The sequence below is a fragment of the Mustela lutreola genome, chromosome 13 (genome assembly GCF_030435805.1).
Source record: "Mustela lutreola isolate mMusLut2 chromosome 13, mMusLut2.pri, whole genome shotgun sequence".
Taxonomy (NCBI): Eukaryota; Metazoa; Chordata; class Mammalia; order Carnivora; family Mustelidae; genus Mustela; species Mustela lutreola.
In genome coordinates this window covers 10,474,394-10,490,148 of record NC_081302.1, presented here as the reverse complement: position 1 = coordinate 10,490,148, position 15,755 = coordinate 10,474,394, and the positions used below count along the sequence as shown (strand labels likewise).

Here is a 15,755-nt window from a genome sequence, read left to right as displayed (position 1 = left end):
GGGCACCAGTCCTGCAGTGGGGGGTGTGGATAATGAAGCAAATGGGCATTTGGGAGACAGGAGGGGAGGGGGGACTGGCAGAGCAAAGGGGACTGTCTGATGTGAGCAGAATATGGGGTGGGGTGGGGGTGAAGGGGGGTGCCATCCGGTCACCATGTCCCGTTTTGCTCTGCCTGCTCCCCAGTCCAGCAGGTGGGCTCAGGGCGCAGAGCCACATGGGGAGAAGGGACTCACGAACTGCCATCTGTTTCCGATGCGGGCTTCCCCCAAGCAAGCTAATAGCTCAGTGTAAACTTCTTTTTCAAATCCATGTTGCTCTGTGCCTCCAGACCTGCAAGGAACTTCGGAGGCAGAATTCAATCCTGCCCTCCATACTCTGTGGTGTGAAAACAATACGTGGGAACTGAAAAGAGTAGTGCAAACCAACTCAGAATGATGGAGAGTGCTGACTGAGGGGTGGGTGTTTTCAACCACCTACTTTAAACTCACAAGGAATAAAAATGATCCTGCGCTGTAGCTCAAAGCCTACCTGGGCAGGTGATACAGAGGAGAGAGAGGACACAACAGACCAATAAGAACTCTCAGGGTTGAGACCCAAGGCTGGATGTGTGGAAGGGAGCAACCTCCTAGCTTTCCATTTTCCAATGACTAAGTAAGCTGACAGGCACTATAAAACACCATCCAGTCTGGAATCAGGACCACAGGCTTCATTTTCATCTATTCCTTCCCTTTCCTGAAGGGGGGGGGGGTGTCAAGTGAAGAGGGAAACAGATCCTGGAAAGGTGTGTGTGTTCGGGGTGCTGTAGGCAAGAGGTCAGCACTTCTTTGAAGACCTCCTAATTGGTCCATTTGTCTTCTGTTCTAAGTAACTTCAACCTAATGAAAATCTATTCATATTCTTAAAAGGCTCTCCGCAGAAGCTATGTCTGCTTCTGCTAGCTGTGTGCAAACATTAAATATTTCCTGGGTTAACTTTCTTGAAAACATTTACACACATCACATTAAAGGCCCAACAATCTCCTTCCAGTTTTAAAGCAAACATATAAATGTCAAAAGAATGCTACCAGACCGAAGAAGAAAGGTCACCCTGCTACTACAGTTAACATAGTTCTATCAGGACGGGAATATACCGCACCAGTTTCTCAAGCATCAATGTATTCATTGAAAATCCATCACATATTAGAGCACCTTCACCTTCGATATTAGCTCCCAAAGGCTTTATTTAAAAAAGGTATCTTCTGTAAAGATGGCTCTTGGAAATAATTTTGTAATTTACAAATGAATTCAAAAGCATATCAAAATATGCTCAGTTGGTTAAGCATCTGCCTTCAGCTCAGGTCAAGATCCTGGGGTTCTGGGTTCGAGCCCCGCATGGGGCTCTCTGCTCAGTGGGGAGCCTGCTTCTTCCTCTCCCTGTATTCCTCCCCGTGAGCGCTTGTGCTCATGCTCTCTCTCTCAAACATACAGCTTAAAAAAAAAAAAAAAGAAGGTCAATGCTAAAGGAACCAAGCAAAGACTATACAACGTCTTTAGCTTTACGCCATTCTGCAGGAGTACTCCCCATTAACAGAGGCTAATAAATGTATCCATTCATTGGACAGAAGAACTTTTAGTCTCCTGATATTTTTTCATTATTTCACCAAAGTAATCTTTAGAAGTAGTGAGAAGTTTTATTCTATCTCCTAAATTATATGTCCCACATGTTAAATCTATCAACATGGAGGATTTTCTTCAGAAAACACTTCTGATGTCTTTGACATGCATTCAGAACAAGGAATAGATTCTTTAAGGGAAGGATGTGTTAAAATTAATAAAATGATTCTTCATGAAACTTCAGAGTTGTCTTGGGGAAAGGCCAACGGATTTAATTTCTAATTTTCTTTCAGAAAAATAGAACTGATAAACTATTATCCTCTGTAATTGCAAATTCAGATCTGCCCATTGAAGAACATGAGGTAGCACCATCTGTAACAAGCAAAAGAGTGATTAGTAGGGGCGCCTGGCTGGCTCAGTGGGTTAATCACCTGCCTTCAGCTCAGGTCATGATCCCAGGGTCCTGGGATCGAGTCCCGCATCGGCGGGGCTGGGGGTTGTCCCTGCTTAGCGGGGAACCCGATTTTCTCTCTCCCCCTCCCTGCTGCTGTTTCTCTTTCTCTCTCAAATAAATAAAATTTAAAAAAAAAAACCCAAAACAACAGTGAGTAGTAATGGACCCCCAACCCCTTCTCCTGCTCCCACTCAGATCCAGTCTCACGGAAGAGCCACTTGATGGTGCCGAATGTGCTCCGAGGCTAGGACAGGTGCACTCCTCCATCCCCCCTCCTCCCCCACCAGATCCCTGGGGCCATGTGTCCTCAGGAATTTTATGATCATGACAGGTAGGGAGGTCTCAACCCAGGAAGAGGTGGACACGCCCACTTGCTAAGTTTGCTTTCAGTCTCCAGGAAGAAAAGTCACCACCAAAATTCTCTGTCCTGGAAGCTGTTCTATTGAGCTGTCCCCAACCTCTCTGCTGTATCAGAAACACAGGGAGTCAGAAGGAAATTGATGGTTTCATCTCAGTATGAAAAAATAATGGTAACAAAAGGGGGTGCAGCGTGTGGCTGGGTGTAACCAACTTCTGAGGGAGTCTGGTATCGTCTGGGGCCACTGGGGTCACCCTTGGTATGTGTCTTAGCAGAGCCGTTGGTTTGAGAGCACAGGTGCTCCAAGACAATCTGCCCCATGTCCAGCCTGTGCAGGATGGGAGGGAGGGGCCACCGTGAATGAAAAACCTCACAGGCCCTCCCCAGTCCACCCCCGGAAACTATGGACAGTTTCTAGATGGACGTTCAAGGTAGATAACTATAAATACCTAGAACATCCAAACAACACAGTCTGTGCTAGAAGAGTTTACAACCCTGCCTGAATCTTTTCGTAGGAAAAAAACTAAGGATTAAAAGGAAGCCTATTGGGTACACCAATGTTCGAAGCAGCATTAGTCACAGTAGCCAAAAGTAGCCGCAACAATCCACAAGCCCACCGACAGATAAACAGAAAAATGAGATGCGGTAGTAGAATTATTCAGCCTTGACAGAAATTCTGACACACGCTACAGCATCGAGAACCTTGAGGCTGTTGCGCTCGGTGAAATAAACCAGACAGAAAAGGACAACTTCTGTGTGATTCCACTTACAGGAGGTACCTAGAACAGTCACATTCTGGACAGAAGGCAGACTGGTTGTCGCCAGGGGCTAGGGGAGGGGAGATGGGGAGTCACTGTTTCATGGGTACAGAGTTTCAGTTTTTCAAGATGAACAAGTTCTGGACGTGGACAGAGGTGACAGCTACAGAACGAGGGGAATGTATTTAGTGCGCTCAACTGGTACACTGAAAAATGGTAAAAATGGGCACTTTTATGTTCAGTATATTTTACCACAATAAAAATAAGGGGGAAATGCCGCTATAGTGACTTTTATGTCGCCTAACTTAGCTTAAATAATTACTGACTTCTGGCAAGTCTGGCAACATGCTTCCTGCCTCCTCTTCAGATTCCTCGGAAGCAAATCCCAGATGTTATTCCATTTCATCTGTAACTACTTCAGCCCGTGTCTCCAAGAGAAAAGGATTGTTTTAAAAATACACCTGTGATGACATTATCATGCCTAATCTTTTAACAACTTGTTAACAGAATTGAGTGTGTCTCCTGGTTTGTTTATTTATTTATTTGAGAGAGAGAGAGAGAGAGAGAGAGGGAGAGGGAGAGCGAGCGAGCGCGTGCGGGGGGAGGTGGAGGGAGGCGAGGGAGCGAGACTCCCCGAAGACTCCCCACATGAGGCTCCATCTCATGACCTTGAGATCGTGACCCGAGATGAAAGCAAGAGTCGGATGCCCACCCGACGAGCCACACAGGTGCCCCCCCTCCTGGTTATTGGTAACGATGGTTTTGAAAAGCTTTGCCTCATCGGACCAATGAGGACAGGGAAGGAGAACAGCACAAGGCGGTTGGCCTTGGCTTTGAAATGAGTTAGAATCCAGAGAGTTAGATTCCAGTGTGAACCCAGTTCTGCTATAAACAACTATGTGAGCCCCCCAAAGTTACTGCAACTGCGAGTCCTACATCGGGAAAATGGGAAAATAACTCCACCTACTTTAGAGATTGTTCCATAATTAAATGAGAAAAAATAGAGACACCTGCGTACCTGTGTGCCAGTAGATGGTCAAGAAATGGCAACTATTACATTAACAGCAAAGTCTTCTACGTTCCTAAGTAAAAACTGCTGGAAACCCCTAACAGTCAATCCAGAAAAAAGTTCTGGAACCCCTCAGCCGGTGACAACTACCCTGGGAATCACCTATCTCAGAGCCTGGCGAACCTTGCAAAGGACATGGCAGGAAGCGTCTCAGGCTTTGAAGCCAGCGGGCCCGAGTGGACGCTGCGAAACTCCGCCGTGGCAGGGCGCAGCGGCCCAGACAACGTGGCAAGAAACGGGTGTGCCTGTTTCTCAACACTTCATGGACAGACCCTGGGATCTGAAATTCATGTAAGTTTTTGTATGTCACAAAATGTTATTATCGTTTTTTATTTCCCAACCATTTAAAAGTGTGGAAAATCAGGGAGCTGAGGAGGAGTCAAGCGCAGGCCTGGGAAACAGTGGGATGTGCAGAATCCCCACGCCCGGTGGCCGCGGCCCAGCCCCGGCGGCTCCCACCCTGCCCACCCGCGCCTCTTTGCAGCTCCGCCAGTGGCTCCCGTTCTGGTGCCACAACTAGGGTATCCAGGATGCCAGCCCCGCGGTCCTCACCCCCGCCCTGCTCCCGGACTGCCTCCTGTGAATCCCTCGGCACACGGCACAGGAGGACCAGGAATGGTGACAGACAAGAAGATGGGGAAGAACATGAAGAAAGCTCACAAAAAGACACACAAGTGCCACGAGAGTGGCCCGTGTTCCCCCTCCTGCTCTTCCAGTGCAGACTCTGACCGAATCCAGAGCCTGGACCCTTCCCTCAAGGCTCTCCAGGTCGGATCCCCCATCAGACTTCAGGGGTCCTCTCGGGCTGGGGAGAATGAGACCCTGTGTCCCTCCTCTGCCCAGTCTGAGCCTTCCACTGGAGGCCGCTCAACCCTGCCTGGCTAGGGAAAGCGAGAAAAGAATGACCATGGGCTAGCGAAGACAGTCTTCCCACCCCTGGGATAGAACTTTTAGCGGACGAGTTTGGTAGGAGAACCATTTCCTGAGGATGATGAAATCTTTGAGCTAAATGCTGAAGATGAATTTAAGATCTATAAAATGTGATTTTTTTTCTTACTTTCTTTTGTAATACTCAGGGTTGCGAGGTATTGTGGAAATTGAATTATGGGAGAAAAAGAAACTGCCCCGTTTTTATAACGGTAAAAAAACATGTAAAAATCATTATTAAAATTTGCTGCAGTGATCATTAAATTAAGTAGTAATGGCTCAATGCGTATTTGGAAAAAACAACTCATTCTTAGCTTGCAGGCCACATGCGAAGGGGTAGCGGGTTGGACTTGGCCTCTGGGTCCCTCTGTTTACTAACCCTGAGATTTCCGCTTCATCGACCCCAGCACAGAATTCGGAATGAGCAGTCTGCTCTTCAGCATCAATTAGAGATTATTTATGGAAAAAACCAAAGTACATATATTAGTATACGACAATCCTATGAAAGGCCTGGCAGCCTAGAGCACACCTGAGCTTTGAGAAACTCTAGAAAAGCCTCAAGCAGGCCAAGGTCCACACACTCCTGTTTAAAAGGCTCCACTCCAACATTCCAGAAGAAGTCACCCCACTTGCCTCTCCCCCAAACGGAAATCACTGACTGCGAGGTACGAGTAGAGCTCTGTAGTCCACACGCTTCTGATTCCTCAGATAACAGAAACTGAATGTAGAACTTCTGCAGGAGCTCACAGGCATGACAGGTATGTACGCTGAATTCCTCGCATCCAGTGTCTACAATAAAGCGACTGAAAGGGCTGACTTGAGTTGGGGCTGACTGGAATCCATGCACCGAGCAGAGTCCCACGGGGATTCTGCTGCATCTCCGTCAACGCACTTGCTGGGCCGCTCCGGGCCATTCCTCCACACCCCACGCCCCGACACACACACTCAATGAGCCGTTGCAACTCCAGCAACAAGGACTTTCTTTGTACGGATTAATACCACGCCAATGACAAAACCAAGAATTTCATAATCCACGTCCATACCCATCGCTATTCGTTCATTTTAGACTTTTTTCTATTTCCCTCACGGAGAGGTTTTAATAAAGAATAGTAAACAAAAGTGTTTCTCCCCCTGCAATTTTGCTGCAAATATAATGACAAAAATTGATCACAGCTGCTTTACGAAACCTTAAAAACTCCTGGTCTCACCACCCTGGAAGGCTCCCGTGTGAATGCTAATGTATGAACTTTGTATTATCAAAAACGCAACAGAGTAAACATGTATCTGAAGAGAAACCTTTTGGCCAACATTCTCTTAAAATGATAAAATTATATACATAGATAATTTCCCATCTCAAAATTAAGAAGGTAAACATCATGCTTACTTTCTCTAAACGCTTTACAGTAGCCCAGGAAAGATAACAGAAAGAACAGGGCCCCCAGGAGATCTGCACGGCCGACAACACCAGCAACCTTGAAAGAAAGAGAAGAAAAAAAGATTTACATGAAAAAAAAAAATTTTTAAATCCTAAACTTAGGAAACATAACAGATTTCTTAGAAACGAAAGGCAAAAACCATACTAGATTCTGCCATCTATTAAAATAACTGTGCAACAGTCCTGTGGTCTTATCTTCCAATTGGTTTTTCTTTTTCCTCTTTGGACTGAGACTTGGGTTAGCTGCTTCCGAGACAGTGGGATGGACAGGACTGCACTGCTGCCTGTTCTGGGAGCAGGAGCCCTACCACAGCACCCTGCACCCTAGAGCCCAGACACTGGTGCTGATGTCCCCCAAGTGGATTTCAACAGAAAATGCTAGAAGCTTGAAGGGTAGAATACTGAGCAAAGAAAATTTGACCAGAAACATGCAGGAAAGGTGGGAAAGAAATGTGAAAAGTTACCAGGCAAAGAGAAAAAGGTACAGGTTCAACCATGCAGAGCCACCCCTGTCACTGTTGCTCCTTTCAAGACCAAAACCGATTTGTGGGGGGCTTAACCTGGAAAGCAGAACGCTTCACACATGACTGAGAAGGAAGATGAAGATAGAATAAAGTGTCTCCCATTTCTTTCTGCCACGTCTGCCCTTTCCTTTTTTACCTTAGTGATAACTTTTTTACCTTAATTCTTCTTTACCTTAGTGATAGCTTCTTTACCTTAGTGATGACAAAGCAATGTAAAATCTGTGTCTCACGTCACATCTGGTAACTGTTCTCCAAACATCTCCTGGCAGAGAAAGACTGAGAATCCCATTCAGGAGTGTGGGTCTGGCTTACGTGGCACACTTTGCTAACCAGCACTTGGATGTGACACGTGCCACGTCCTGTGTTCCTGGGATTCTGTAGGTATTACTCCAATGGCTGGTAAGTTTATCTTTTTTTTTTTTTTTTTTAAGATTTTTTATTTATTTAACAGAGAGAGAAAGAGATCACAAGTAGGCAGAGAGGCAGGCAGAGGTGGGGTGGGAAGTTGGGCTCCCTGCTGAGCAGAGAGCCCGATGCGGGGATCGATCCCAGGACCCCGAGATCATGACCTGAGTGAAAGCAGAGGCTTAACCCTCTGAGCCACCCAGGTGCCCCACGTTGATCTTTTCTTAAAGGACATGAAATGTGGGACAGAATAAAGACTAAGCTATAATGGAGGTAACAGAATAATACAGTTCACATGAAAATTTCTATATTTATATTCGATTCTCAACTGTTGTGGACAAGCAGTGGCTAAAGAGAATGCCTTTGAGCGACGATTTCCCGCTACCCTGGCTAGCTGTAAAACGCTGGAGGTGATTATCCATTCTGATCGCTCATTTCTGACAGCAGCGCATATGACCATGCAAGGTGTCCCATGACCGTTAAGATTGAAGGAGCTGATGAATCCAGCCTGTGAATGCCACCCACAAGGAAAAAACCTCCGAAGAAGGAAGCTAGGGACAGACAAAGGTTCCACAGATCCGAACTAAGCATGCCAATATGCCGGAGGGGTAAACATACCATGACTCCGTGAGTGCAGTGAACACGTGATGAGAGTCCCTGAACACTGTAGCCCACGGCTCACTCAGTCAGGCACCCGAGAAAACGGGACTGCAGGTAAAGTGAGCAGCACCTGGCACTCAGGAGTGGCCCCTGGCACGTAGCAGGCATGGGCTCACTGTGAGTTCCCTGCGGGAATCCTGACCGCGCTTCCTTGAGCACTGGGAGCAGAAAGGAACAGCACAGGAGCTCAGGGCCAGACGCGGGTATGGGCTCCAGAGCACTGTGGTGAGTGACATAGGGAACCGCTGGTCCCCTGGGCTCCCCCGCTAGGACATCTTACATCTGAGCCTAGCTACAGAGCCTGAGGATGACCTTGAATCTCAAACCCTTGCAGAGCACAGAGTAATCCGAACCCAGGCAGAGAAGCTCATCCAAAGGGGTCCCTCAAGCCAGGGGCTCAGGAGAAGCAGGGGTGGGGTGGTGAGGGGTCAGAGAACAAGGTTTACTGAAATGAGTGAGGGGAGGGAAGTGTTTGGGTAAATATTAGGGATGGGGCCCAAAACACCAGCCTAAACCACCTGTTACCTAGGCAGCTAGAATATATTTAAAGACTGGCACTAAAATGAATGTCAAACATGATAAACTTATTTTTTTTTAAAGATTTATATTTATTTATTTTAGAGGGAGAGAGAGCATGCATGTGTGTGCATGTGTGGTGTGTGGCAGGGGTGTGGATCAAAGGGGGAGGGAGAGAGAATCTCAAGCAGACTCCACACTGAGCGCAGAGCCCGATGTGGGGCTCGATCACAGGGACCCTGAGATCACAACCGGAGCCGAAACCAAGAGTCAGACACTCGGCTGAGTCACCCAGGCACCGCCAGAATAAGCTTATTTCTAAACAAATGTTCTTTGGCTAATTGGTGAAAATACTTCCAAGTCCTTATGCAATGTATGCGACATTATCGGACATAAAGAGAAACAAATTTTTAGATGTATGGCAAATGTTTTAAAGCAAAAAGAGTTTTTAGCCCTTACAAAGAATTTTCGACATCATGATTAAAAAGTGACTTCCCAGAAAAAAAAAAACATAAAACATTTTTAAGGGCTGTCCACGGAAGTACTGAGTCCACTTGTTTGGGGAATGGGCAAGACTACACAGAGACTTTATTTTCTTTTCTGATATTTGCATAGTATGTATTTCTAGGCAGAGGTCTTTACAGTAGCCTTTGTAGGCTATTTTTTTTTTTTTTTTTTTTTTTTTTTACAAATGAAAGGGAGCAGACTCTGCCATCCTCAGATACGCCACTTTGCATATTGATTATTTTGAATTAAAGGTACTTGAGAAAACAGTCAGTTTCTCAGAAGGATGATCTGACCATCCTTTGTCCCCCAAAGCAGGAAACAAATCTCTCCCACGACAAACACCCTCCCTCCATCAGAAGGGTAGAAGGTAGCCTCATCCCCAGAAGCAGGGAGTTTAGGGCCTGAGAAAGCCATATAAACAACCCTTGTTACTTCACTAATTCACTACCCCAAGCCCAAACCCTTGTCCTGACAATTCTTTGCACATTAGAAAACGTGCCTGGCTTTGGACACTTCTTTGAATCTCAATTTTTATGGGGCTCCAGAAATTAATTTTTTCTCCCGTTAACCTGTCTTATGTCAATTTAATTACGAGGCCAGCCGAAGAACCTAGGACGGAAGAAGGGAAAATGTTTCTACCCCTACAGAGGTAACCGTTAATGCTCATATTCAGGTGTTCTAGAGAAATCGCCGCAATTCCCTCAAAGCCATAGAGCCGGTAGTGGTGTTCCGCCTAGGAACAAACTGCATCCGGGTGTCAAGAAGGAATGAGAGGAAGGGAAAGGGGGGGTGCTTCCCCAGCTGATGCCTTCAGTGTGAACTCTGGGTTGTGCACAGACGGAACCCCTATGGAGGCCTGCATTTCCCTCTTTGATACCAAATCCAGGCAACCCGAAATCCCTACCAATACTCTGAGGAGAAGGAAAACCTATGGTGGCACTGGTGTCCTTGGGGTCTCCATCCTGATGGCCGCAGACAAAGGGCCAGGCAACCCCTCCCTTAGCTCTCCTCGCTCCCCTAATGCCTAGGCTTATAGGCCTACAAGTACCCCAGGATGATTTGGGGTGGTATACTTGAAAATGAGAGACATTCATGTCAGTTGAAAAGCAAAAAACACTAATTATAAATATTTCATCACCCACTGGGGACCGGGAGTTGGGAAGACTGACCAACGCACCACGGTTTGCCTGGGACTGTCCCAGTTTTAAAGTGGCAAGTCCCAAATCCCGGGACCCCCTTAATAATGGGCAGGGTGGGGGGCTAGACACCCTAGAAGACTGGGAAATTCAGGTTCTTAGATGCAGTGGACGAAAACATTCTCAATGCTAATATCAAGAAGGTGTAAACACACAAGACACATGAATTTAATACAAAGAAATTTATATTACTAAAACCTGGACAGGCCCCCGCTGCCACGGCTCTCCGTTAATAAATGTAAAGAGAAGCACAATAACCATCCAACCCCAGTCCCCATCCTAGATCACCGTTCAGTGTGGGGGCGGCATGGAGAGCCCTGGTCCAGAGTCCGCGGCCCAGGGCTCCTCCCCCTCCGCGGGGCTGGGGGGCCTTCAGAGGGCTCGCTCCTTCCACCTAACTCCGTGGGTCCTGCTTTTTGCTTATTTCTAAAGCTGGGTTACATGGAGAATGGGGCATTACAAGGGGGTGAGCTAGGAGGAAACTGAACACTCCCTCTTTGCCAGAACAATGAATGGTGAACATGCAAATTATTTAAGAATGTTAACTTGGGGGTACTTGGGTGGCTCAATCAGTTAAGCTCTGACCTTGCTCAGGTCATGGTTTCAGGGTCCTAGGACTGAGCCCTGCGTTGGGCTCCCCACTCAGAGGGGAGTCTGCTTCTCCCTCTCCCCCTGCTCGTGCGCTCACTCTCTCTCAAATAATTAAAATCTCAAAAAAAAAAAAAAAAGAATGCTGATTTTTAATCATCCATAATTTTTTCTTACAATTTGAGTTTCAATGACTGATGGAATAGAAGGGTACATGACATGAAGAGATTTCTCTCAAGTTTTCCCTTCTCTCCTACAGCGAGAATTTCCTTGGCTTCTTTTTAAATATTTCAAATGTAGAATTTTAGGGTTCATATGTTCCCAGACTGCATTAACTGGGGCATGGGTGTGTGTGCACACATCTAGTTATACTTGCTGGCTTTTCAAACTTTTCTAGAAACTAACTTCTCAACATTTATATCCATCAGAAAGGATGAATGCCCAATTTTTGTATCAACATGGACAGGACTGGAGGAGATTATGCTGAGTGAAATAAGTCAAGCAGAGAGAGTCAATTATCATATGGTTTCACTTACTTGTGGAGCATAAGGAATAACACAGAGGACATGGGTAGATGGAGAGGAGAAGTGAGTTGGGCGAAATTGGAGAGGGAGATGAACCATGAGAGACTGTGGACTCTGAGAAACAAGCTGAGCTGTTTGGAGGGGAGGGGGATGGGGGGTTGGGTGAGCCTGGTGGTGGATATTATGGAGGGCAGGTATTGCATGGAGCACTGGGTGTGGAGCATAAACAATGAATTTTGGAACACTAAAAAAAAAAAATTAAATAAATAAATAAAATTTAAATAAAAAAAAAAATCCAAAACAACAAAACTGACTTAGAAAAATAAATCAGAATTTTAGAAACATTTCTTTGGTTAATAATTCAACTATTTCATTTTGCTTTAAGATCACACTAAATCAGGGGCACCTGGGTGGCTCAGTGGGTTAAAGCCTCTGCTTTCGGCTTGGGTCATGATCCCAGGGTTCTGGGATCGAGCCCCGCATCGGGCTCTCTGCTCAGCAGGGAGCCTGCTTTCCTTCCTCTCTCTCTGCCTGCCTCTCTGTCTACCTGTGATCTCTGTCTGTCAAATAAATTAAAAAAAAAAAATCAAAAAAAAAAAAAAAAAGATCACACTAAATCAGATGAGGACCAAAACTGTAAATCAGTACTTTTGCCAGAAATTCCTTTATTTCTGATCGTGTGCACTATTTCTGCGTCCCAACAAATACTTAAGCCGTAAGGAGGACTCACGTGGAAACAAATTCTAATTTGGTCACAGTCATATATAAATAGTCTACAATCAATCTTTAACAGCAGTTTCCAGATTGTCAGTCCTCTGAATTTGCGAAAGTAAAACATGAGAATTTTTTTTTAAAAGGTTTCAAGTGAGAAGATGCTCGGAGAAGGTTGTGATAACAACTCTGCACAATCCCCTTAATACCAAAAAACAGAGTTTAATAAAAGCAGACGCTAAAGACAGGAATTCTGTTCAATATTTTGAAATTCACATCAAGATGCTCAATACATTTGGTTAAATGGGGGGGATTTAAATACACACGAAATCCAGAAATCTGTTGCAGAGAAGAAATAAGAAATATGTAGTATTTTATTCTGGGTACCTCATGTTCACAGAATGAATGGCTAAAATTGAATCTTTTACTTAGCAAACATGCAGGCTTTCATTTGAAATGCCCACAGATCTAGTGCAATCCAGTACAATATGCGCCAAATACATTCAGCGGCAGCTCCGTGGAATAAAGACGTGGCCCGCAGGACAGCAGGTTAGGACCCTGTGCCCCATCCGCTGGGCAACCTGGGCTTCTTGGGCCAAATCTTCCAAGGGGAAGAGAGGAATGCAGACGGCAAAGAAGAGAGGAAGGAAGTTGGGAGAGCTCCTGACCACCACCCAGCGCGGGGTGGGACCCACACCTTCCCAGCGCAAATCAAAGTGTGCGGGCCTCTCCTCGGTGTGAGATTGTCAGTTCTATTCCTAGACAACTCATGCGAAGGTAGGGAAATTAAGTCCGACACTTTGCCGAAGACCCTTTAGACCCCAAACCGGGCAATAGTCACCATTTACGCTTTCCAGGATGGTCATACAAGGGAGATGGGAAGCATCACCAGAGTTCACGTCATATGGTGATGACGAAGTCCTCAACGCCCCCCCACCCCCTTGGGACTCGGCATTTTTCGTGAGAGAGACCTGTTGGGTCCACAAATAACCATTTCAAGTGTGGGGCAGGATGTAGCCTCGTATCCTTTCTACTGAATGAGACTCTTCAAAGGAAGCTTGTTTGCGGGAATGAACCAACATGTGACAGGCTCCTTGTCCTCACCCAAGGACAGATGCCCCAGACGGACGGACGGACACTACTTACACACTCCGTGTGCACCGGATGCGTGGCGAAGAGCAGAGCAGCCAGCAGGGACGACCTGGGGGCCAGGTTCAACCGCCGGCCTCTACTGGTGTACTGCAGGCCGCCGAGCAGCACGGAGAAGACGTCCAGCATGAGGACGGAGATGCCCCCGTGCAGGAGGATGTTGGTCACGTGGAAACTCATGGGGTGGAAGCCTCCAGACAGATAGTAGTTGATCCTGTAAGTGAAGGGGGTTCACACCAGATGCGCAGAGGCATGCCAGAGGAAACACAAACCACCCGAAGAAGAAGGCTGGTGAGTAACAGTATTCCAGGGAGAAGAGGAAGTTTGTTGAAAGCAAGATAAAAAATGCCTATCAAGTGAGGAAGGTTGAAGAAAAGGTGAGAGCATAATTAACTGCAGGGGGAAAAGTGGAGGCCGAGAGCATCTCAGAGGAGCAGGAGATAACATGGAGAGGAAAAGTAAAAGGAAAGCTGGACGGATTTTTTAAGCGCTAAAAGGCAAGACTGCAGGCCAAGACGAGGTAACATAGCACACATTCCTCCTGGCTCCCCCCAGGGACCTGGGTTTAAGATAGTCCCGAAACTTGCTTGTCCAAAAACACAGGTACTCCTTGATCGTTCCTCCATCAGCCTTCCACCCAACAAAACACACGCCTGTGGTCGGGGACTCTTACTCCTGCCTGCTGCCCACCGGCCAGCAGCTCCACTGATCATTTCTCTGCTTCCCAGAGGCCCGTTCCCACGTGCCTCCTGCTCCCGAGAAACAGCTCGGAATGGGAGGTTTGGTGAGCTGAATACATCTACCTCCCCGCGAATGGGGAGGGGGGTGAGAGTGTTTTTAGCTTGATTTTGTTTCCGCACACTAACTTGATAACAGTCGGAAACAGTAGGAAGGTTTTTACCTTATTATTTCGTAGTGGAAAACCCCCACAATGGCATCAGACGCCACCGGCTGCCTTGACACATGGTTTCTCCAGTGTTGCCCAGCAAAGGCCCCACCTCCAAGGAATGTGCAAAATACGGAACGCTGCCCGAGTTGGCTCGTCATCCTCGCACAGGGGCCTTTGCGCATCTCCTCCGTATCCTTCCACTCCCAGGATCCGCACTGGCAAAGCCAGCCCTGGAGTCAGGTGTCCTCACCCGCATTCTCTCCACCTTCCCCGGACCTATTCCTAACAGCTGGGATTAGCACGTTCTTCTCGGAGCCCGTAGGAGTGAGACCATGTTGTCCCCCAGGATCCACTGGCGCTCCTCCCGCCACCCGGAGGCTCAGCCCAGGGAGCCTGGCCCAGCGGCCCGCCCCGCCCGCGCGGTCACGCCTCACCTGAAAGTCAGGACGGTCAGGGGACGGTAGGACTTGTGGCTGGTGTTGCTGCTCAGCCTGCTGCCCCAGAAGTCATGATGCCACAGGTCCCCGAGGGGCGTCTCGGCGCGGAGGTCCTGCGGGAAGGCAGCAGAAGGCGTCCTCAACGAAGGCGTCCCGGCCCCTCCCCCAGCCCGGGTCTCGGCCTCACCGTGAGCTCTTCCCCGGAGCTCCGCGTGCCGCTCTGCTCCATCTCCCCTGATCTCTCACCTACCACACCGCCAGGCTTCCCCGCGGGTCCACTGGGCCCTGGGACACACTTCCCAGGCTGATCCCTCCCAGACGCAAACTGGGGTCACCTGCCCTATCCTGCTTCAAGCACTACGGTAGCTGCCGCCCTTCCCGGCAGAGCCTCGCCCGGATGTGGATGTCCCAGCCCAGGGTGCTCTGCCTGCTCATCTCCCTCAGGGTCTGACCTTTGTCCCAACCCCACTCAGCACCTGCTGCCGCCCATCCCAAAGTCTGGGCACGCGCAGGTGTCCACCAGTTACCCCTCAGCTCTTCACAGCCCGGTTCCTCCCACCCTAACCTTCACATCTTAACCTTAATCCTTCATGTCTTAACTATCTGTGACCTTCCTCAGCGGACACTGTTCCCCTTCCAGAGGTCTCTAGGCATCTCGCCCCTGGCCTTACAGTGCCTGGCACACTGCCCCACTGGACTAAGGGTCAAGGAGGCCTGGGCCACATCCGTAGGTGGGGAGTATACAGAAGGTGCTTAATCTATGTTGAATGTGCATAGTCCTTTCATATTCATATGATAATTTCTCTAAATTAGCCTAGTGAAAACATGAGTGGACGAGCATACATTATTTTTGATCATGAGCCAAACAGGAAAGTTAAAGATAAAAGAACTTCCATGTAATTTTTCAAGATAAAAATCACTGAATATTAAAAAACGATAGCTACCTTACTATTAAGGTAATTTAATTTGGTCCTATACTATAGATGTTTAAAAATGCATCTTTTAAAGAAGCATTTAAATGTAAAACTAGGGGTGCCTGGGTGGCTCAGTCAGCT

General features: G+C 47.4%; 1 protein-coding gene across 5 annotated transcripts in view; it reads right to left on the bottom strand.

Annotated features, from left to right (window-relative positions):
* TMTC4 (transmembrane O-mannosyltransferase targeting cadherins 4) overlaps window positions 1-15,755 on the bottom strand; it is a 63,803-nt gene that overhangs the window by 38,724 nt on the left and 9,324 nt on the right. For all 5 annotated transcript variants that reach the window (XM_059143903.1, XM_059143902.1, XM_059143901.1 and 2 more), the window contains 3 exons: window positions 14,698-14,813; window positions 13,372-13,588; window positions 6,544-6,631 (listed from right to left, as the gene is read on the bottom strand). In XM_059143903.1, the coding sequence (XP_058999886.1) occupies window positions 6,544-6,631; window positions 13,372-13,588; window positions 14,698-14,813 (421 nt within the window). The remainder of the gene's footprint in view (window positions 1-6,543; window positions 6,632-13,371; window positions 13,589-14,697; window positions 14,814-15,755) is intronic.